At 47.6% G+C, this 24,171-nt stretch overlaps 1 protein-coding gene across 2 annotated transcripts in view; it reads right to left on the bottom strand.

Annotated features, from left to right (window-relative positions):
- TTC27 (tetratricopeptide repeat domain 27) overlaps positions 1-24,171 on the bottom strand; it is an 880,123-nt gene that overhangs the window by 843,651 nt on the left and 12,301 nt on the right. Inside the window, exon 2 of one of the 2 annotated variants that reach the window (XM_063917958.1) lies at positions 5,836-6,023. The exons of the other annotated variant lie outside the window; for it this stretch is intronic. Within the exon in view, the coding sequence (XP_063774028.1) occupies positions 5,836-5,920 (85 nt within the window). The 5' untranslated portion in view covers positions 5,921-6,023. The remainder of the gene's footprint in view (positions 1-5,835; positions 6,024-24,171) is intronic. 2 annotated transcript variants of the gene reach the window in all.

The raw sequence follows: 24,171 nt of genomic DNA, 5'->3' as shown, positions 1-24,171 counted from the left end.
AATAGCGGCTCCGCAGGAGACTGGGCACAAAAGTAAAAGCTTGAACTAGCTGGTGTGCACTGGCTCCTCCCCCTATGACCCTCCTCCAAGCCTCAGTTAGGATACTGTGCCCGGACGAGCGTACATAATAAGGAAGGATATTGAATCCCGGGTAAGACTCATACCAGCCACACCAATCACACCGTACAACCTGTGATCTGAACCCAGTTAACAGTATGATAAACGAAGGAGCCTCTGAAAAGATGGCTCACAACAATAATAACCCGAATTTTGTAACAATAACTATATACAAGTATTGCAGACAATCCGCACTTGGGATGGGCGCCCAGCATCCACTACGGACTATGAGAAATAGAATTATCGGTAAGTAAATTCTTATTTTCTCTAACGTCCTAAGTGGATGCTGGGACTCCGTAAGGACCATGGGGATTATACCAAAGCTCCCAAACGGGCGGGAGAGTGCGGATGACTCTGCAGCACCGAATGAGAGAACTCCAGGTCCTCCTCAGCCAGGGTATCAAATTTGTAGAATTTAGCAAACGTGTTTGCCCCTGACCAAGTAGCTGCTCGGCAAAGTTGTAAAGCCGAGACCCCTCGGGCAGCCGCCCAAGATGAGCCCACCTTCCTTGTGGAATGGGCTTTTACAGATTTTGGCTGTGGCAGGCCTGCCACAGAATGCGCAAGCTGAATTGTACTACAAATCCAACGAGCAATCGTCTGCTTAGAAGCAGGAGCACCCAGCTTGTTGGGTGCATACAGGATAAACAGCGAGTCAGATTTCCTGACTCCAGCCGTCCTGGAAATATATATTTTTAGGGCCCTGACTACGTCCAGTAACTTGGAGTCCTCCAAGTCCCTAGTAGCCGCAGGCACCACAATAGGCTGGTTCACGTGAAACGCTGAAACCACCTTTGGGAGAAATTGAGGACGAGTCCTCAATTCTGCCCTATCCGTGTGAAAAATCAGGTAAGGGCTTTTATAAGATAAAGCCGCCAATTCTGAGACACGCCTGGCTGAAGCCAGGGCTAACAGCATTACCACCTTCCATGTGAGATATTTTAATTCCACAGTGGTGAGTGGTTCAAACCAATGTGATTTTAGGAACCCCAAAACCACATTGAGATCCCAAGGTGCCACCGGGGGCACAAAAGGAGGCTGTATATGCAGTACCCCTTTGACAAACGTCTGGACTTCAGGCACTGAAGCCAGTTCTTTTTGGAAGAAAATCGACAGGGCCGAAATTTGAACTTTAATGGACCCTAATTTTAGGCCCATAGACAGTCCTGTTTGCAGGAAATGTAGGAAGCGACCCAGTTGAAATTCCTCTGTAGGGGCCTCTTTGGCCTCACACCACGCAACATATTTTCGCCAAATGCGGTGATAATGTTTTGCGGTTACATCCTTCCTGGCCTTTATCAGGGTAGGGATGACTTCTTCTGGAATGCCTTTTTCCTTCAGGATCCGGCGTTCAACCGCCATGCCGTCAAACGCAGCCGCGGTAAGTCTTGGAACAGACAAGGTCCCTGCTGGAGCAGGTCCTTTCTTAGAGGTAGAGGCCACGGGTCCTCCGTGAGCATCTCTTGAAGTTCCGGGTACCAAGTCCTTCTTGGCCAATCCGGAACCACGAGTATAGTTCTTACTCCTCTCCTTTTTATGATTCTCAGTACTTTTGGTATGAGAGGCAGAGGAGGGAACACATACACTGACTGGTACACCCATGGTGTTACCAGAGCGTCCACCGCTATTGCCTGAGGGTCCCTTGACCTGGCGCAATATCTGTCCAGTTTTTTGTTGAGACGGGACGCCATCATGTCCACCTTTGGTTTTTCCCAACGGTTTACCATCTCTTGGAAGACTTCTGGATGAAGTCCCCACTCCCCCGGGTGAAGGTCGTGTCTGCTGAGGAAGTCCGCTTCCCAGTTGTCCACTCCCGGAATGAACACTGCTGACAGTGCTATCACATGATTCTCCGCCCAGCGAAGAATCCTTGCAGCTTCTGCCATCGCCCTCCTGCTTCTCGTGCCGCCCTGTCTGTTTACGTGGGCGACTGACGTGATGTTGTCCGATTGGATCAATACCGCCTGACCCTGAAGCAGGGGTTTTGCTTGACTTAGGGCATTGTAAATGGCCCTTAGTTCCAGAATGTTTATATGAAGAGACGTTTCCATGCTTGACCACAAGCCCTGGAAATTTTGTCCCTGTGTGACTGCTCCCCAGCCTCTCAGGCTGGCATCTGTGGTCACCAGGATCCAATCCTGAATGCCGAATCTGCGGCCCTCTAGTAGATGAGCACTCTGCAGCCACCACAGAAGAGACACCCTTGTCCTTGGCGACAGGGTTATCCGCTGATGCATCTGAAGATGCGATCCGGACCATTTGTCCAGAAGATCCCACTGAAACGTTCTTGCATGGAATCTTCCAAATGGAATCGCTTCGTAAGAAGCCACCATTTTTCCCAGGACCCTCGTGCACTGATGCACTGACACCTGGCCTGGTTTTAGGAGATTCCTGACTAGCTCGGATAACTCCCTGGCCTTCTCCTCTGGGAGAAACACCTTTTTCTGGACTGTGTCCAGAATCATTCCTAGGAACAGGAGACGTGTCGTTGGAATCAGCTGCGATTTTGGAATATTTAGGATCCACCCGTGCTGACGTAACACTAACTGAGATAGTGCTACTCCGACTTCTAACTGTTCCCTGGACCTTGCCCTTATCAGGAGATCGTCCAAGTAAGGGATAATTAAAACGCCTTTTCTTCGAAGAAGAATCATCATTTCGGCCATTACCTTGGTAAAGACCCGAGGTGCCGTGGACAACCCAAACGGCAGCGTCTGAAACTGATAATGACAGTTTTGTACTACAAACCTGAGGTACCCTTGGTGAGAAGGGTAGATTGGGACGTGGAGATAAGCATCTTTGATGTCCAGAGACACCATATAGTCCCCTTCTTCCAGGTTTGCTATCACTGCTCTGAGTGACTCCATCTTGAATTTGAACCTCTTTATGTAAGTGTTCAAGGATTTTAGATTTAAAATTGGTCTCACCGAGCCGTCCGGCTTCGGTACCACAAACAGCGTGGAATAATACCCCTTTCCCTGTTGTAGGAGAGGTACCTTGATTATCACCTGCTGGGAATACAGCTTGTGAATGGCTTCCAAAACTGCCTCCCTGTCGGAGGGAGACTTTGGTAGAGCAGACTTCAGGAACCGGCGAGGGGGAGACGTCTCGAATTCCAGTTTGTACCCCTGTGATACTACCTGCAGAATCCAGGGGTCCACTTGCGAGTGAGCCCACTGCGCGTTGAAATTTTTGAGACGGGCCCCCACCGTGTCCGAGTCCGCTTGTAAAGCCCCAGCGTCATGCTGAAGACTTGGCAGAAGCAGAGGAGGGCTTCTGCTCCTGGGAAGAGGCTGCCTGGTGCAGTCTTTTTCCTCTTCCTCTGCCCCGGGGCAGAAATGAGTGGCCTTTTGCCCGCCTGTACTTATGGGAACGAAAGGACTGAGTTTGAAAAGACGGTGTCTTTTTCTGCTGAGAGGTGACCTGGGGTAAAAAGGTGGACTTTCCGGCCGTTGCCGTGGCCACCAGGTCCGATAGACCGGCCCCAAATAACTCCTCTCCTTTAAACGGCAATACTTCCATATGTCGTTTGGAATCCGCATCCCCTGACCACTGTCGCGTCCATAACGCTCTTCTGGCAGAAATGGACATAGCACTCACTCTTGATGCCAGGGTGCAAATATCCCTCTGTGCATCACGCATATATAGTAATGCATCCTTCAAATGCTCTATAGTTAGTAATATACTGTCCCTATCCAGGGTATCAATATTTTCAGTCAGGGAATCCGACCACGCCACTCCAGCACTGCACATCCAGGCTGATGCGATTGCTGGTCGCAGTATAACACCAGTATGTGTGTATATACCCTTCAGGATATTTTCCAGCCTTCTATCCGCTGGTTCTTGGAGGGCGGCCGTATCAGGAGACGGTAACGCTACTTGTTTAGATAAACGTGTGAGCGCTTTATCTACTTTAGGGGGTGTTTCCCAACGCACCCTAACCTCTGGCGGGAAAGGGTATAGTGCCAATAATTTATTAGAGATTAGCACTTTTTTATCGGGGGAAACCCACGCTTTATCACACACCTCATTTAATTCATCTGACTCAGGAAAAGCTACTGGTAGTTTTTTCACTCCCCACATAATACCCTTCTTTGTGGTACTTGTAGTGTCAGAAATGTTCAATGCCTCCTTCATTGCCGTGATCATGTAACGTGTGGCCCTACTGGACATTACGTTTGTCTCCTCACCGTCGACACTGGACTCAGTATCCGTGTCTGGGTCTGTGTCGACCCACTGAGGTAACGGGCGTTTTATCGCCCCTGACGGTGTCTGAGACGCCTGGACAGGCACTAATTGATTTGTCGGCTGTCTCATGTCGTCAACAGTTTTTTGTAAAGTGCTGACATTGTCACGTAGTTCTTTAAATACAACCATCCAGTCAGGTGTCGACTCCCTAGGGGGTGACATCACTAATACAGGCAATTGCTCTGCTTCCACATCATTTTCCTCCTCATACATGTCGACACAATCGTACCGACACCCAGCACACACACAGGGAATGCTCTGATAGAGGACAGGACCCCACTAGCCCTTTGGGGAGACAGAGGGAGAGTTTGCCAGCACACACCAGAGCGCTATATATATATATATATATATATATATATATATATATATATATATATATATATATATATATATATATATATATATATATATATATATATATATAGGGATAACCTTATATAAGTGTTACTCCCTTTTATAGCTGCTGTTTATAATTTAGCTGCCAATAGTGCCCCCCCTCTCTCGTTTTTACCCTGATTCTGTAGGGACTGCAGGGGAGAGTCAGGTAGCCGTCCTTCCAGCGGAACTGTGAGGGAAAATGGCGCTTGTGTGCTGAGGAGATAGGCTCCGCCCCTTCACGACGGCCTTATCTCCCGCTTTTTTCTGGAAAACTGGCAGGGGTTAAATACATCCATATAGCCCAGGAGCTATATGTGATGTATTTCTTTTGCCATCCTAAGGTATTTCTGTTTTTTATTGCGTCTCAGGGCGCTCCCCCCCAGCGCCCTGCACCCTCAGTGACCGGAGTGTGAAGTGTGCTGAGAGCAATGGCGCACAGCTGCAGTGCTGTGCGCTACCTTAGTTGAAGACAGGAACGTCTTCTGCCGCCGATTTCACCGGACCTCTTTGTTCTTCTGGCTCTGTAAGGGGGCCGGCGGCGCGGCTCCGGGACCCATCCAGGCTGAACCTGTGATCGTCCCTCTGGGGCTAATGTCCAGTAGCCTAAGAAACCCAATCCACTCTGCACGCAGGTGAGTTCGTTTCTTCTCCCCTTAGTCCCACGATGCAGTGAGCCTGTTGCCAGCAGGACTCACTGAAAATAAAAAACCTAAAATAAACTTTTACTCTAAGCAGCTCAGGAGAGCCACCTAGCATGCACCCTTCTCGTTCGGGCACAAAAATCTAACTGAGGCTTGGAGGAGGGTCATAGGGGGAGGAGCCAGTGCACACCAGCTAGTTCAAGCTTTTACTTTTGTGCCCAGTCTCCTGCGGAGCCGCTATTCCCCATGGTCCTTACGGAGTCCCAGCATCCACTTAGGACGTTAGAGAAAAAAGCACTAACCAATCAGTTCCTGACATTATTCAAACACAGTCTGTAAAATGAGAGTTAGAAGCCGATTGGTTAGTGCTTTATCTCTCTCCCTGCTGTGATAAATACCCCTCTTAGACATTGTGATGTGTTTAGTTTACATGTAAAGGTGCAATCCTTACCAGCGTTGGCTTCTGCCTCATACTGCTGTTTTTGTGATGTGGCTTGGAAGCCCCTCAGCACATCTAGCTCTAGAGTTACCCACATTCAGACAGAAGTGTGAGCACCAGCACAACAGGGAAAAACTTAAACCCGTGGCTCAGTAAACAGACGATCCTTGAAGGTGTCTTAAATAATAATTCTTGGAAATCTGCAACATAATATAAATAAAATGAACACTGAATTATTAAACACAATACATTCTATTGCATACAGTAGTACTTGCTTTTAAAGGTAGTCATATTAATGTTTATCTACACTGTGTCAAATAACCAATGTTTAGGGCCAGAAGTAAAACGCTCCAGGCAAAAAAAAAAAAAAAAAAAAAAGGTCTTTGTAATATTTCCTACAAACGTCCCATTGGCATGAAAAAAAAAAAAAAAAATAGTTGAACATGAAGATTTTTTTTCCTGTGATACCACCCTGCAACACCACCCAATCTAGAGCACAAGGAATGAAAAAAAATACCAGATGTGGAAAACATTTTTTATTAGGCGTGACATTGAGCGTCGGAGAAAGAAACAACAAAATAAGATGAGGGAATGGGTCAATAAAAGCAGGTAGAAATGGAAAGGAACAGAGATGAACAAATAATTCATGAAATCAAGAGAGTAACCGACTAGACCAGTGGTTCTCAATATGGGTGCCATGGCACCCCGGAGTGCCTTGGGGCACTTGCAGGGGTGACTTGGTTTGGTGTTGCAGGACCAATTCAAATTATTTACGGTCAATTTATCACGCAACTCCAGTGCTGTGGCTTCCAATCACAAAATATTTAGACAAACAGAAGAAAATCCAGTCCCTCACAATGTAAGTGAACCTAAAGCCCCGTACACAATGGGCGACTCACTAGACGATATGAACGATAATGTTCTTTTTTAAAAGAGCTATCGTTCATATCGTCCAGTGTGTGGATGAACGATGCGCACATCCACGAGTCGTTCTCGTTCATACATGATCTACTGAACACGCAGCTCAATGTTAACTATATCTTTGAGCTGCATGTTCGGGGAGTGAGGGAGATGACGTCACTGAACGATATCGTACATCGATACTGTTCAGTGTGTATGCACTGGCAATCTCCCCTAATTAACAATCCGCGATATAGCGCTGATTGTTAGCTAGGGGAGGTCACCCAGTGTGTACACAGCTTTAGGTTGATATACAGGTATAAACACAATTTACTTAAGTTATTTATTTATTTTCAGTAAGAAACTTTTGGCTCAGGGGTGCCATGAATAAAAACTGATATTCTCGGGTACCGTGGTTCAAAGAAAGTTTTGGAACCAATGGACTAGACTGATATATGAATTTTAAAAAAATAAGACAGTGATATGGATGGAAAGGACAGCGATTCTGAAAAAATGGCGAGTTCCAAGTCACTGAATGCGACTAGAGCAAAGTTGCTAGAAATCCAAATGATTTGAAAATAGAAGAATATCCCGCACCAAGGACAGGTATTGAGGTCAAGATTTGTATGTTATCCACCAATCTTTTTAGAGTTAACTGCAAAGGCAATAAATTATACCGGAGAGTGTTGGTGTTGCTAACTTCTGACTCAAATAAACATGTATAAACAAAAAGAAGAAAAAAAATAAGATTTTACTCACCGGTAAATCTATTTCTCGTAGTCCGTAGTGGATGCTGGGGACTCCGTAAGGACCATGGGGAATAGACGGCTCCGCAGGAGACTGGGCACATCTAAAGAAAGCTTTAGGACTATCTGGTGTGCACTGGCTCCTCCCCCCATGACCCTCCTCCAAGCCTCAGTTAGGACACTGTGCCCGGAAGAGCTGACACAATAAGGAAGGATTTTGAATCCCGGGTAAGACTCATACCAGCCACACCAATCACACCATATAACTCGTGATAGGAACCCCGGTTAACAGTATGATAACAATGGAACCTCTGAATAGATGGTTCGCAATAACAACCCGATTTGTGTAACAATAACTATTTACAAGTACTGCAGACAATCCGCACTTGGGATGGGCGCCCAGCATCCACTACGGACTACGAGAAATAGATTTACCGGTGAGTAAAATCTTATTTTCTCTGACGTCCTAGTGGATGCTGGGGACTCCGTAAGGACCATGGGGATTATACCAAAGCTCCCAAACGGGCGGGAGAGTGCGGATGACTCTGCAGCACCGAATGAGAGAACTCAAGGTCCTCCTCAGCCAGGGTATCAAATTTGTAGAATTTTGCAAACGTGTTTGCCCCTGACCAAGTAGCAGCTCGGCCAAGTTGTAAAGCCGAGACCCCTCGGTCAGCCGCCCAAGATGAGCCCACCTTCCTTGTGGAATGGGCTTTTACAGATTTAGGCTGCGGTAGACCCACCGCAGAATGCGCAAGCTGAATAGTGCTACAAATCCAGCGCGCTATAGTCTGCTTAGAAGCAGGAGCACCCAGCTTGTTGGGTGCATCCAGGATAAACAGCGAGTCAGTTTTCCTGACTCCAGCCGTCCTGGAAATATAAATTTTCAGGGCCCTGACTACGTCCAGTAACTTGGAATCCTCCAAGTTCCTAGTAGCCGCAGGCACCACAATAGGTTGGTTCAAGTGAAAACCTGATACCACCTTCGGGAGAAAGTGAGGACGATTCCTCAACTCTGCCCTATCCATATGGAAAGTCAGGTAAGGGCTTTTTCATGACAAGACCGCCAATTCTGACACATGCCTGGCCGAAGCCAGAGCCAACACATGACCACTTTCCATGTGAGATATTTCAAATCCACGGTTTTAAGTGGCTCAAACCAATGTGATTCCAGGAACTCCAAAACCACATTGAGATCCCAAGGTGCCACTGGGGGCACAAAAAGGGGCTGAATATGCAGCACTCCCTTACAACGTCTGAACTTCAGGCTGACCCCCTTCCTGGCTTTGATCAGGGTAGGAATGACTTCCTCCGGAATGCCTTTTTCACTCAGGATCCGGTGTTCAACCGCCATGCCGTCAACGCAGCCGCGGTAAGTCTTGGAACAGACAGGGCCCCTGCTGCAGCAGATTCTGTCTGAGTGGCAGAGGCCATGGGTCCTCTGAGATAATTTCTTGAAGTTCCGGGTACCAAGCCCTTCTTGGCCAATCCGGAACAATGAGTATAGTTCTTACTCCTCTTTTTCTTATTATCCTCAGTACCTTGGGTATGAGAGGGAGAGGAGGGAACACATAAATCGACTGGTACACCCGCGGTGTCACTAGAGCGTCCACAGCGATCGCCTGAGGTTCCCTTGACCTGGCGCAATATCTTTTTTATTGAGGCGGGACGCCATCGTGTCCACCTGTGGTCTTTCCCAACGGTTTACCAGCATTTGGAAGACTTCTGGATGAAGTCCCTATTCTCCCGGGTGGAGTCTGCTGCGGAAGTCTGCTTCCCAGTTGTCCACTCCCGGAATGAACACTGCTGCCAGTGCTACCACGTGATTTTCCGCCCAACGGGGAATTCTTGTGGCTTCTGCCATTGCCCTCCTGCTTCTTGTGCCGCCCTGCCTGTTTACATGGGCTAGCGCCGTGATGTTGTCTGATTGGATCAGTACGGCTGGTTTTGAAGCAGGGGCCTTGTTTTGCTTAGGCCTTGTAAATGGCTCTTAGCTCCAGAAAATTTATGTGAAGTGAAATCTCCTGTTTGGACCACAGTCCTTGGAATTTTACTCCCTGTGTGACTGCACCCCAGCCCCGAAGGCTAGCATCCGTGTTTACCAGGACCCAGTCCTGTATTCCGAATCTGCGGCCCTCTAGTAGATGAGCCCTCTGCAGCCACCACCGCAGCGACACCCTGGTTCTTGCCGACCGGGTTATCCGCTGCTGTATCTGGAGATGGGACCCGGACCATTTGTCCAACAGGTCCCACTGGAAAATCCTTGCGTGGAACTTTCCGAATGGAATTGCTTCGTACTAAGCTACCATTTTTCCCAGGACTCGTGTGCATTGATGTACCGACACCTGTCCCGGTCTTAGGAGGTTTCTGACTAGAGATGACAACTCCTCGGCTTTTTCCACTGGAAGAAACACTTTTTTTTTTCTGGTCTGTTTCCAGAATCATTCCCAGGAACAGAAGACGTGTCGTCGGGACCAGCTGTGACTTTGGAATATTGAGAATCCAGCCGTGCTGTTGCAGCACTTCCCGAGAAAGTGCTACCCCCACTACCACTGCTCCTTGGACCTTGCCCTTATCAGGAGATCTTCCAAGTACGGGATAAATAAAACTCCCTTCTTGCGAAGGAGTATCATCATTTCGGTCATTACCCTGGTAAAGACCCTCGGTGCCATGGATAATCTAAACGGCAGCGTCTGGAACTGATAGTGACAGTCCTGTACCACAACCCTGAGGTACTCCTGGTGAGGAGGGTAAATGGGGACATGTAGGTAAGCATCCTTGATGTCCAGAGAGACCATGTAATCCCCCTCGTCCAGGTTCGCAATAATCGCCCTGAGCGATTCCATCTTGAACTTGAACCTTTTGATATAAGTGTTCAAGGATTTTAAATTTAAGATGGGTCTCACCGAACCGTCCGGTTTCGGTACCACAAACATTGTGGAATCGTAACCCTTTTCCTGTTGAAGGAGGGGTACCTTGATAATCACTTGCTGTGAAAACAGTTTTTTGGACAGCCACCAACGCTGCCGGGAGGCAGAGGGAGTTGCCGGTACGGCAGATTTTAGGAAACGGCAGGGGGGAGACGTCTCGAATTCCAGCCTGTACCCCTGAGATACTGTTTGAAGAACCCAGGGATCCACCTGTGAGAGAGCCCACTGTGCGCTGAAATTTCTGAGACGGGCCCCCACCGTACCCGGGTCCGCCTGAGCAGCCCCAGCATCATGCTGTGGACTTACCGGACGCAGGGGAGGACTACTGCTCTTGGGAACTAGCTGTGTGCTGCAGCTTTTTCCCTCTACCTTTTCCTCTTGGCAGAAAAGATGAGCCTCTAGCCCTCTACTTTTCTGGGGCCGAAGGGACTGTACCTGATAATACAGAGCTTTCTTTTGCTGTGGGGTAGCTTGTGGCAAAAGTTTTGATTTCCCAGCCGTAGCTGTGGAAACGAGGTCTGAAAGACCATCCCCAAACAGTTCCACCCCCTTATAGGGCAAACTTCCATGTGCCGTTTTGAATCGGCATCGCCCGACCATTGCAGAGTCCATAACCCCCGCCTGGCGGCAATGGTTTTACATAGCGCTGATTTGTGATGCCAGTCGGCAGATATCCCTCTGTGCATCACGCATGTATAAGACAGCGTCTTTTATATGCTCTATTTTCAGCAAAATATTGTCCCTATCTATAGTATAACTATTATCCGACAGGGAATCTGACCACGCAGATGCCGCACTGCACATCCATGCCAAGGCAATAGCAGGTCTCAATATAATGCCCGTGTGTGTGTATATATCTTTAAGGGTAGTTTTCTGCTTTCTATCAGCAGGTCCTCAGGGCGGCCGTATCCGTGACGGTAGTGCCACCTTTTTTAATAAGCGTGTAACCGCTTTATCTACCCTAGGGGGTATTTCCCAACGTGACCTATCCTCTGGCGGAAAAGGGTACGCTGCTTAGAAATGATCAATTTCTTATTGGGGAAGTCCACGCTTCCTCACACACCTCATATCAATTCCTCAGATGCAGGAAAAACTACTGGTAGTTTTCTCTCACCAAACATAATACCCTTTTTTGTGGCACCTGGGGTATTATCAGAAATGTGTAAAACATTTTTCATTGCCTCAATCATGTAACGGGTGGCCCTATTGGAAGGTACACTAGTCTCATCGTCGTCGACACTGGAGTCGGTATCCGTGTCAACATCTGTGTCTGCCATCTGAGGTAGCGGGCGTTTTAGAGCCCCTGATGACATTTGAGACGCTTGGACAGGCACAAGCTGAGTAGCCAGCTGTCCTATGTCGTCAAACCTTTTATGTAAGGAGTTGACACTGTCACGTAATTCCTTCCATAAGTCCATCCACACCGGTGTCGACCCCGCAGGGGGTGACATCCCATTCACAGGCATTTGCTCCACCTCCACATCATTATCCTCATCATACATGTCGACACAGCAGTACCGACACACAGCACACACACAGGGAATGCTCTGACAGAGGACAGGACCCCACAAAGCCCTTTGGGGAGACAGAGGGAGAGTATGCCAGCACACACCAGAGCACTATATATCACAGGGATATCACCTATAGAGTGTTTTCCCTTATAGCTGCATATATATTCTATACTGCGCCTAATTTTGTGCCCCCCCTCTCTTTTTAACCCTTTCTGTAGTGCAGGACTGCAGGGGAGAGCCAGGGAGCGATCCCTCCAGCGAAACTGTGAGGGAAAATGGCACCAGTGTGCTGAGGGAGATGGCTCCGCCCCTTTTTCGGCGGGCTTTCTCCCGCTATTTTAATATATCTGGCAGGGGTTAATATACACCTATATAGCCTCTGGGGTTATATATGGTGTCAGTTTGCCAGCCAAGGTGTTAATATTGCTGCTCAGGGCGCCCCCCCCAGCGCCCTGCACCCATCAGTGACCGCAGTGTGTGGTGTGCATGAGGAGCAATGGCGCACAGCTGCAGTGCTGTGCGCTACCTTGGAGAAGACAGAAGTCTTCAGCCGCCGATTTTCCGGACCTTCTTGCTTCTGGCTCTGTAAGGGGGACGGCGGCGCGGCTCCGGGAACGGACGACGAGGTCGGGTCCTGTGTTCGATCCCTCTGGAGCTAATGGTGTCCAGTAGCCTAAGAAGCCCAAGCTACCACCACTTAGGTAGGTTCGCTTCTTCTCCCCTTAGTCCCTCGCTGCAGTGAGCCTGTTGCCAGCAGGTCTCACTGTAAAATAAAAAACCTAAACTATACTTTCTTTCTAGGAGCTCAGGAGAGCCCCTAGTGTGCATCCAGCTCAGCCGGGCACAGAAATCTAACTGAGGCTTGGAGGAGGGTCATGGGGGGAGGAGCCAGTGCACACCAGATAGTCCTAAAGCTTTCTTTAGATGTGCCCAGTCTCCTGCGGAGCCGTCTATTCCCCATGGTCCTTACGGAGTCCCCAGCATCCACTAGGACGTCAGAGAAAAGTAGTTATTAAGTGAAAAGTGAGAGAGATAATCGGTGAGTGGACAATGATTTTGTAGGGGTCCTGGGAAAGGAAAGGTCTAATGTGTGTGATGTTGTGAAGCTGGAACCAACAGGCTAGGACAATAAATAATTTTAGGTGTTTTAAGCTCATAGTGAATATTTAGAGCTGCTGCTATGGGTTGGGTATGGGCGACCAGCATTTGGTATCCCGCCGGTCACCATACCGACGCCGGGATCCCAGGGTATAGAATGCCGACAAGGGGGATCAAGCGCAATGTATAATCCCCGTTAGTCGGCATGCCGACTGTTGGGATTGTGAGGGGGCGGGATGTAGGAGTCTGATCGGCGGTCTCGTGCCCATAACTACATCCCGCTATTTATCATCAAACACTGCTGTAAAGCTTAGAGGCCATCAGCGCTATTAACTTTACCTACGCAAATATGAAATGAGGATTTTGAATTTATCAACAAGCTGCATTTGTAACTTACCGCTCAAGGTCTTATTTTCAATTTCCCAGCAGACAGCATCTGTACTATAGTGGTTACCAGAGCTAACCGCTAAGGTCCTTGCAGGGAGGCTGTGGCATCCGGGTCCTTCACTGCTCACAATACACTGCGCCAGCATTCTCCGCTCCTTCCCTCCTAGTCTACAACCCCTCCCTTCTGTTTTCTGGTGTCTACATTGAACCTCATCAATCGCCAGTGGCCAGAAGGGCATAAATATACTGCTGGTGGCTTCATCAACACTACTGCTCACCAGCGAGTGAGTCATTGATAAATTTAGGTTTGAAAAACAAAAACAAACCTGCGGCGAGTGGCAACGCTAAATATCATTACATAAAAAACTTGATAAATAGGATGTATAGGGCGACGGAAAGGGAAGAGTCAAGAATGACTCCAAGGGAGCGAAGTTGGGGAATAGAGGAGATAGTGGTGTTATTGACAGTGACAGAGAGGTCTGGGGGAGGAGACTCTAGATGGAGGGAAAACAAGAAGCCATACTGAGTTTGAGAAAGTGCCCAGACATCAAGAAGGAGATGGCGGCAAGGCAAATGTATAGCCCCGAGAGGAGGGAAGTGGAGAGGTCAGGAAAGAAGAGGCAGAGTTATACTAAGTGTCGTTGGCACAGAGGTGATACTGGAGGCCAAAAGAACTGATGAGTTTACCTAGAGAGGAGGAGTACAGAGAAAACAACAGAGAGTCAAGAACAGTACCCTGAGGGATGCCCCCAGGAAAGATGGATGGGCCCCTGTGACAGTTGCACTGGCAGATAGTGATCCGAAACATCTATCTATATAAAAGTCACAGTACGTAGGTATAGTTGTACTGTATGTTTGTTCTTCATAGGAGCTTACATGCCTTGATGGATCTGGACTAAACTTGGTACAAATACAGATGAGGCCTCCTACACCCTTGCTACAGTCATGTTAAACAGCCCTTCACATCGCGGCATCTTTTTTTTTGCGATTTTTAGATGCTCTCCGACAAAATGTAATGCAATAGAACAAACGAGCAGCTCCTGCTGATTACAATGATAAGCAGTATGCCTATATTCTGTGTGCAATAGTGGCTGTATCTGTATCCGAAATGCCACATTAGTGTTTTCCAGGAAAACAGTGCAGCATAGCATTTTGTATGCAAATACAGTCACAGTCACACACAGAATATAGGGGTGTAGTATGGCTGACCGGCGGTCTCCTGACCGCCAGTCAGCTTACAGACGCCGGGATCCCGGCAGCATACAGACGCCGGGATCGGGGAGGGGCGAGTGCAGCAAGCCCCTTGCGGACTCGCTGCGCTCGCCGCGCTGCGAGCTCGGTGGCGACCGCAATCTATGGGTGTCGTGGACACCCACGAGTGGAAATATTCCCTGTTGGTCGGCATGCCGACCATCGGGATACTGAGCCGGCGGGATGGTGGAGGAGGTCATGTGACTGTCGGTCAGCAGACCGCCGGTCACATGAATACCACCCGAATATAGGTATGCTGCATATTACTTTAATCAACAGAAGCTGTTTGTGGATCCTATTGCATTACTTTGCATCTAAGGCTGTGTACACAAAGTGCGATGCGCCGTACAGCCTGACATTGACTATTCGATGTGGCCGGAGCCCGGCCCCTTAGATATAGTCAATGTTGGGCTGGCTGCAGTCTATATTTCCTTGCGATGCCGTCTCACGGAACCGCGCATCGACATCGCAAGGGCTCTACACACAGTGCGATATGCACAATTTTTCTTACGATTTTGACTATATAGTCAAATATCGCACGTGTGTACACATCCTAAGATGCATTTTCATGGGAAAAACGCAAAAAAGCGCTCTGCACAACCGAGCCACAGAGCACTCATGCGTTATGTGCAACTTGTAGCACATGGGGCAAAGATGTCAGAGGACACATCTGTAGCCTTCATTATCCAACTTAAATACTGGCAGGGTTTCATGGGGAAAAATCCAGGGCCGCAATCACGAAAAAGCATATAGAAAATGCATTGTCTGGTTGTGGGTCTGTCTGGCTGGTTAACCAGTCCTGGCCAGTCTTCTGGGGTCTGTGAGGTCATGCTGTGATGTCATAATGGTAACAACTGCCTATATCAGGACTTTGTTGCTGCTGCCCTCGCTAATAGTCCTTCAGAGCCCTGGCAACAAAGCTCACCAGCAGTGGAAGATATCACTGGAAAAGCTATTCATATAAGGTTAGTGACTGCAAAAAGATAAGGGCAAGCTTAGTGCAATGCAGTGGCGGCAGACTTGGAGCATGATTACCGTGATAACCTTCATTATCCAACTTAAAACACCGGCAGGGATTCAACTAAAAAAATCCACCTCCTTCAGGGCCAGGGCCATATCAATCTATCTTAAATAAAAGTCCACGTATGTACATATAGACAGATGTGTCCTCCTACATCTTTCCTTTGTGCACTATAAGTCGCGATACACATAATGCGAGTGCCCTTTGACTTTGTAGTGCTAAGCGTCTTTTTTGTGTTTTTTTACACAAAAATGCATTTTAGACACAATGTAATGTAAATGGTGCTCAGGACGCTTCTGCTTATTAAAATGATATGCAACTATATTCTGTGTGTGACTGCAACTGTATTTACATACAAAGTGCTAGGTTAGTGTTTTCATGAAAGTGGCATTTCCAAAGCAGATAAAGCCGCAATTACACACAGATTATCGGCACGCCACATATCATTTTAATCAGCAGAAGCTTCCCATGTATCCTATTGCATCTCATACTCCCCGTCCACACTGTCAGTGCCGGGTCACACCCAGGAATTGGATACGGGTACTTCCCGGGTGTGACCCGGCATTTGACCTGTGCGATGTGAACGGGGAGTGGGGGCGTGGCCAGAGACGGCATCGGGGGCAGAGCTGGAGATGACATCATCCCCAGTGCCGCCTCTCCCTATGCTGTGAATGGTGAACGAGTCCCATCGACCCGGGTAACCCGTTCACACCGCGTCTGACCCGCTAATAACCCAGGAATAACCCTTCTTTATTCCCGTGTTGAATTAGCGGGTCAGGCAAACCGGGAATTCAGTAGCGACCCGTGTCGACCTGGCAAAATACCAGGTCGATACAGGATCTTTGGTGCAGTGTGAACAGGGTATCAGCCGCATTTTCGTTAAAAATAAAAATTTAAAAAAAAAAATCACAAAAAAAGACACTCTGAGCTACATAGTCCCACCATGCCATGGCGCTACTTGAAGGGCTGTTTAGCAGGACGGCAGCAAGGATGTAAGAGGAAACATCTGTATGTATATTTGTATGTTTGTTCTTCATAGGCTTCTACATGCTTTTGATGGATATGGACTAAACTTGGTACACATCGCTTTCATTATCCAAAAATAATATACTGGTGGGTTTCAAGTGAAAAAAAAATCTACCCCTTGCGGGCCAGGGCCCCAATCATGAAAATGTATCGGGTAAATGCATTGGTCTGTAAATACAGTCTGTCTGTGATGTCACAATGCTAACAATTGCCTATATAAGGACTTAGCTGCTGCCCTTTCTCATACTCCTCCAGGGCCCTGGCAACACACAGCTCGCCAGCACGTGGGCGACATCACTAGAAATGATGCTCACATAAGGTTAGTGACTGGACAAAGATAAGGGCAGCTTAGTGCAATGCAGCAGTCTTGGAACATGACTAACGAAAGTCAGAGGAAAAATAAGATTTTAAACCTACCGGTAAATCTTTTTCTCCTAGTCCGTAGAGGATGCTGGGGACTCCGTAAGGACCATGGGGTATAGACGGGCTCCGCAGGAGACATGGGCACTCTAAAGACTTTAGATTGGTGTGCACTGGCTCCTCCCTCTATGCCCCTCCTCCAGACCTCAGTTAAAGAACTGTGCCCTGAGGAGACGGACAGTACGAGGAAAGGATTTTTTAGTTAATCTAAGGGAAAGATACATACCACCCCACACCATCCACACCGTACAACATGGAATATACTAACCAGTTAACAGTATGAAACAAAAAAGCATCAGCCAGAGACTGATCAAAACTGTAACATAACCCTTATGTAAGCAATAACTATATACAAGCCTTGCAGAATTTAGTCCGCACTGGGACGGGCGCCCAGCATCCTCTACGGACTAGGAGAAAAAGATTTACCGGTAGGTTTAAAATCTTATTTTCTCTTACGTCCTAGAGGATGCTGGGGACTTTATAAGGACCATGGGGATTATACCAAAGCTCCAGACCGGGCGGGAGAGTGCAGATGACTCTGTAGCACCGATTGAGCAAACATGAGGTCCTCCTCAGCCAAGGTATCAAACTTGTAGAATTTAGCCAAAGTGTTTGAACCCGACCAAGTAGCCGCCCGGCATAGTTGCAATGCCGAGACACCTCGGGCAGCCACCCAAGAAGAGCCCGCCTTCCTAGTGGAATGGGCCTTTACCGAATTTGGTACCGGCAATCCAGCCGTAGAATGAGCCTGCTGAATCGTATTACAGATCCAGCGGGCAATAGTCTGCTTAGAAGCAGGGGCGCCAACCTTGTTGGCCGCACACAGGACAAACAGTGCCTCTGTTTTCCTAACCCGAGCCATCCTGGCTACAAAAACCTTTAAGGCCCTGACTACATCAAGAGACCTGGAATCCTCCAAGTCCCCTGTAGCCACAGGCACCACAATAGGCTGGTTCATATGAAACGATGAAACCACCTTAGGCAGAAATTGAGGACGAGTCTTCAACTCCGCTCTATCCACATGGAAAATCAGATAGGGGCTTTTGTGAGACAAAGCCGCCAATTCAGACACCCGCCTCGCCGATGCCAAGGCTAACAACATGACCACTTTCCAAGTGAGAAATTTCAACTCAACTGTTTCAAGAGGTTCAAACCAGTGTGACTTAAGGAACTGTAACATCACGTTAAGGTCCCATGGTGCCACTGGTGGCACAAAAGGAGGCTGGATGTGCAGCACTCCCTTTACAAAAGTCTGGACTTCTGGGAGAGAAGCCAATTCCTTCTGAAAGAATATTGACAGGGCCGAAATCTGTACCTTAATAGAGCATAACTTTAGGCCCATATCCACTCCTGTCTGCAGAAAGTGGAGAAAATGGCCCAGGTGAAAATCTTCCATAGGAGCATTCTTGGCTTCACACCAAGATACATATCTCCTCCAGATACGGTGATAATGTTTCGCCGTCACCTCCTTCCTAGCTTTTATCAGAGTAGGGATTTGGCGTTCAACCGCCATGCCGTCAAACGTAACCGCGGTAAGTCTTGGAACACGCAGGGTCCCTGCTGCAACAGGTCCTCCCTGGAAGGAAGCGGCCACGGATCTTCTGTGAGCATTTCCTGAAGATCTGAATACCAGGCCCTCCGAGGCCAATCCGGAACAATGAGTATTGTCTGGATTCTTTTTTGTCTTATGATTCTCAGTATTTTTGAGATGAGTGGAAGAGGAGGGAAGACATAGACCGACGGAAACAGCCATGGTGTCACCAGGGCGTCTACTGCTACCGCCTGAGGGTCCCTTGACCTGGAACAATACCGCCGAAGTTTCTTGTTGAGGCGTGACGCCATCATGTCTATTTGAGGAAGCCCCCAACGACTTGTTATCTCTGCAAAAACTTCTTGATGAAGACCCCACTCTCCTGGATGGAGGTCGTGTCTGTTGAGGAAGTCTGCTTCCCAGTTGTCCACTCCCGGAATGAAGACTGCTGACAGCGCGCTTACGTGATTTTCCACCCAGCGAAGAATCCTAGTGGCTTCCGCCATTGCCACTCTGCTCCTTGTCCCGCCTTGGCGGTTTACATGAGCCACTGCTGTGACGTTGTCTGATTGAATCAGACCAGGTAGGTCGCGAAGAAGAGTCTCCGCTTGTCGTAGGCCGTTGTATATGGCCCTTAATTCCAGCACGTTGATGTGTAGACAAGCCTCCTGGCTCAACCACAGTCCCTGAAAATTTCTTCCTTGTGTGACTGCTCCCTATCCTCGGAGGCTCGCGTCCGTGGTCACCAGAACCCAGTCTTGAATGCCGAACCTGCGACCCTCTAGAAGGTGAGCACTCTGCAGCCACAGGAGAGACACCCTGGCCCTGGGGGACAGGCTTATTTTCTGATGTATTTGTAGATGGGACCCCGACCATTTGTCCAGAAGGTCCCACTGAAATGTCCTCGCATGGAACCTGCCAAAGGATATGGCCTAGTAGGCCGCCGCCATTTTTCCCAGTACTCGAGTGCATTGATGAACTGACACTCTTTTTGGCTTTAACAGGTCTCGGACCATGCTCTGGAGTTCCTGGGCTTTTTCCGTTGGGAAAAAAACCCTCTTCTTTTCAGTGTCCAGAATCATGCCTAAAATGATAGCCAAGTCGTTGGAATCAACTGCGATTTTGGCAGATTTAGGATCCAGCCGTGTTGCTGCAGTACTCTCAGGGAGAGTGACACGCTTTTCAGCAACTGATCTCTCGATCTCGCTTTTATCAGGAGATTGTCCAAGTATGGGATAATTGTGACTCCTTGCCTGCGTAGGAGCACCATAATTTCCGCCATTACCTTGGTGAAAATCCTCAGGGCCGTGGACAGCCCAAACGGCAACGTCTGAAACTGGTAATGACAGTCCTGTACAGCGAATCTCAGGTACGCCTGATGAGGAGGATAAATGGGGACATGAAGATATGCATCCGTTATGTCTAGTGACACCATAAAATCCCCCCCTTCCAGGCTGGAGATCACTGCCCGGAGAGATTCCATCTTGAATTTTAACTTTTTTATACCCCTTTCACACCGCAGCTTTAACCCGGTAAATTGCCGATTTTTCAGCCTTCCTAAACGGTTCTAGCTGCGGTGTGAAAGGGCCACCTTGAATTTACCATTTTCAAAATACTGGTATTTTGAAACGGTTAAAAAGCAGGGTCCTACCCGGTTCAGAACCGTTTCACCGTGCAGTGTGAAAGGCTCAGAAACGGTATTTCCAAGCCACAAAAGGTGATAGGCTGTCTCCATGTGTGATGTCACCAGGCAGAAGCAGGAAGCTGGAGGAAAATTACATGAGACACATGAGAGTGGGTTTAGAAGCGTTTTCTTACTGCAAATATATTATACAATGGCAACTTGGAGTGATGAAGAGGTGAGGGAGCTGCTAAGAATCAGAGGGGATAAGGAAATCTGCAGAAAAATAACTGGGACAGTCAAGGATGCACTCGTATATAAAAACATGGTGAAAATGCTTCAAGCTGCTGGGTTCCATCGTACGACTATCCAAATTATTAATAACTAATTGATTAATAATTATTAATAATGTGTGGGCCAGAAAAGTCCATTTATAATGACAACCACTGTTTTCTATGGGTGAAACGGGTTCAGTGTGAAAGGTACCAAAACGGTAATGAAATGGTAATATAATGGTTACAACATGCGATGTGAAGGGGGTTTAACTGCTCAGACCCGTTTTAAGAACCGCTTCAAAAGCAGGTTTTGCGATGTGAAAGCAGCATTAGATACAAGTTTATGGATTTTAGATTCAGAATGGGTCTGACCGAGCCATCCGGTTTCGGGATCACAAATAGAGTTGAATAGTACCCCTTCCCCTGTTGCACTAGGGGAAACTTGATAATCACTTGCTGTTGACACAGCTTTTGTGTCGCAGCTAAAACTATTTCCCTCTCTGGGGGAGAGGCTGGCAAAGCAGACTTGAAAAATCGTCGAGGAGGCACTTCTTCGAATTCCAGTTTGTAGCCTTGGGATACAATTTCTATGGCCCAAGGATCCAAATCTGACAGAACCCAGATCTGGCTGAAGAGCCGAAGACGTGCCCCTACCGGCGCGGACTCCCGCAGTGGAGCCCCAGCGTCATGCGGTGGATTTTGTAGAAGCCGGGGGAGGACTTCTGTTCCTGGGAACTAGCCGTACAGGCATTCTTTTCCCTCTACCCTTACCTTTGGCGAGGAGGGAAGAGCCCCGGCCCCTTCCGGACTTATGCGACTGAAAGGACTGCATCTGATATTGAGGTGTTTTCTTTTGCTGTGGGGGAACATAAGGCAAAAAAGAAGATTTACCCGCGGTAGCTGTGGAAACCAGGTCCGCGAGGCCCTCCCCAAATAAAACCTCACCCTTGTAAGGCAAAGTTTACATATGCCTCCTTGAATCGGCATCACCAGTCCATTGGCGGGTCCACAGGGCTCGCCTAGCAGAAATTGCCATGGCATTGGCTCTTGAACCCAACAGCCCAACGTCTCTCGCAGCGTCTCTCATATATAACGCTGCGTCTTTTATATGACCCAAGGTCAATAGAATGCTATCCTTATCTAGGGTGTCAATGTCAGATGACAAGTTATCTGTCCATGCTGCTATTGCGCTACATACCCATGCCGACGCTACTGCCGGTCTGAGCAAGGCCCCCGTATGTGTATAAATTGATTTTAAGGTAGTCTCCTGTCTGCGATCAGCAGGATCCTGGAGGGCTGCCGTGTCTGGAGATGGCAGCGCCACCTTTTTGGACAAGCGCGTCAACGCCTTGTCCACCCTGGGCGAGGATTCCCACCGTAACCTGTCCTGTGTGGGGAAAGAATACGCCAGAAGCATTCTCTTGGGAATCTGCAGTTTCTTCTCTGGAGTTTCCCAAGCTTTTTCAAATAAAGCGTTCAGCTCATGAGATGGGGGAAAGGTTACCTCAGGTTTCTTCTCCTTAAACATGCATACCCTCGTGTCAGGCACCGAGGGGTCCTCTGTGATATGCAAAACATATTTTATTGCAATAATCATATAATGAATACTTTTGGCCACCCTTGGGTGTAACCTCGCATCATCGTAGTCGACACTGGAGTCAGAATCCGTGTCGGTATCAGTGTCTGCTACCTGGGACAGGGGACGTTTATGAGACCCTGAAGGGCCTTGTGACACAGTCAAAGCCATGGATTGACTCCCTGCTTTTTCTCTGGACTCTGCTTTGCCCAATCTTTTATGTAATAAAGACACATTTGCATTTAAAACATTCCACATATCCATCCAATCAGGTGTCGACTGTGCCGACAGAGACACCACAATCATCTGCTCTACCTCCTCCTTAGACGAGCCTTCCGCTTCAGACATGCCGACACACACGTACCGACACCCCCACACACTCAGGGATATATCTATATGGAGACAGTCCCCCAATAAGGCCCTTTGGAGTTTGTCTTCAAATTCCTGACTTTACAAACTCCCGTGCATCACGGGAATTTGATTGTCAGGAATGTGTTTTTTAGTCGGCAATTCAATTCAGAGAGGGATATTGTAATTAGTCTGACTTAAATCTAATTGTCGGGAATTCGACAACTCCCGGGAATTCGCAAACTCCCAGGAATTCAATTGTCAGGAATGTGGGGTTTTTTTTTGGTTTTTTTAGTCTGCAATTCACTTCAGGGAGGGATATTGTAATTAGTCTGACTTAAATATGCAAGTCGGGGGAAGGGACAGGGAGGAGACTTATTTTCCCTCCTTTTACTCCCAGGAATGCAATGTTAAGGCAAGACTTTGGAGTAGAAGCCACAACCATTTTGGTACTGACATGAAAGGAATGGTAGCAGCAGTGGGAAGCAGTATATTGTTCTGTGGAAGTGTGGAAAAACATCAATCATCGCTTTATAATGTTACTTAATTGTCGTTGGCACCAGTAGGCTAAGCTTGCTGGCACTGTGACAGCCAAAGGCAGGGAATCTCTAATAATCACACGTAACTGTGATTGGTTTAGGCCAGCTTGCTTGGCATCATCAATATGGAAGTGTAATGGTTGAAGATCTTGGGCAATCGACTTTAGCTGTGTTTTCTTTAGCGTATCACTTACTATCTTCCATTCGTCCGGAATGTGTTACAGTATTTAGGCACTGGTATGGTATTCTTTTAGGCTCCATTCTGCAGACATGTCCAAACCACTTTAAATGCGGTCTTTTAATATAGGATTCAACTGTGGGTTGGTCTTTGCATAGTTTTAGAATGTTTTACTTTCTACGGTCTATTCGTTTTTCTTGAAGTATATTTCGTAAGCACCTCATTTGGAAACATTCCAGCTTTGTTAGGTCGTTTTTAAGTATTGCCATTATTCTGAACCATAAAGTAAATTTGTTCTAACTGATATGTTGAATACTCTAATTTTTGTGGCAATGGTAATGTCCTTTTGGTCCCAGAGGCCTTTTTTTAGAGATGCAAAGGCAGCTGTGGCACCACCTATGCGTCTCGTGATGTCACTTGTAGCGGCTATCTGTTGACTGTTGATAGTTGAACCCAGGTATTTTAAGGTATCCACTTGTTCATCGGTAGTATGCAGGGGAGGGTGTGTACAGTGAGAAGTAGTGTAGTGTGTGCATTGAGAGGGTGCAGGGTAGCTGCAGTAGTGTTTGCGGGGAGGGGTATGCAGGTGAGAGGTAGTGTACTGTGGTTTAAAAAGAGAAGAAGAGCGCTAAGGGTAAAAATAATAATTGTTGTAACTAATGGTTAATAATACCAAATTTTTCCCTTTCTAATACCTAATTATGTTAAAACCATACACCTGTGGCACCTAAAAATATGTATTAGTATTTTTAAAATATTTTTTAAAGTATTCTTTAAGAACATGTGGTTCCCGCTAAATGCTATGACCACTTCCGGGCGGACTTTTAGTAATAAAAACCAAAATAAACGTATAAGTTTTATCACACTCCTTGAAAAAGTGCGCTGCTGTCGCATGAAACGCGTTGGCCATTGTAGAACTCTCTAACTTTCAATTGGGACAGCGCAAAACAAGGCCGAGCTTGGCCGCAACACGGAGACGTCATCACCCGT

This window comes from Pseudophryne corroboree, chromosome 4 (assembly GCF_028390025.1).
Source record: "Pseudophryne corroboree isolate aPseCor3 chromosome 4, aPseCor3.hap2, whole genome shotgun sequence".
Lineage (NCBI taxonomy): Eukaryota > Metazoa > Chordata > Amphibia > Anura > Myobatrachidae > Pseudophryne > Pseudophryne corroboree.
This window is presented reverse-complemented; position numbering and strand designations above follow the sequence as displayed.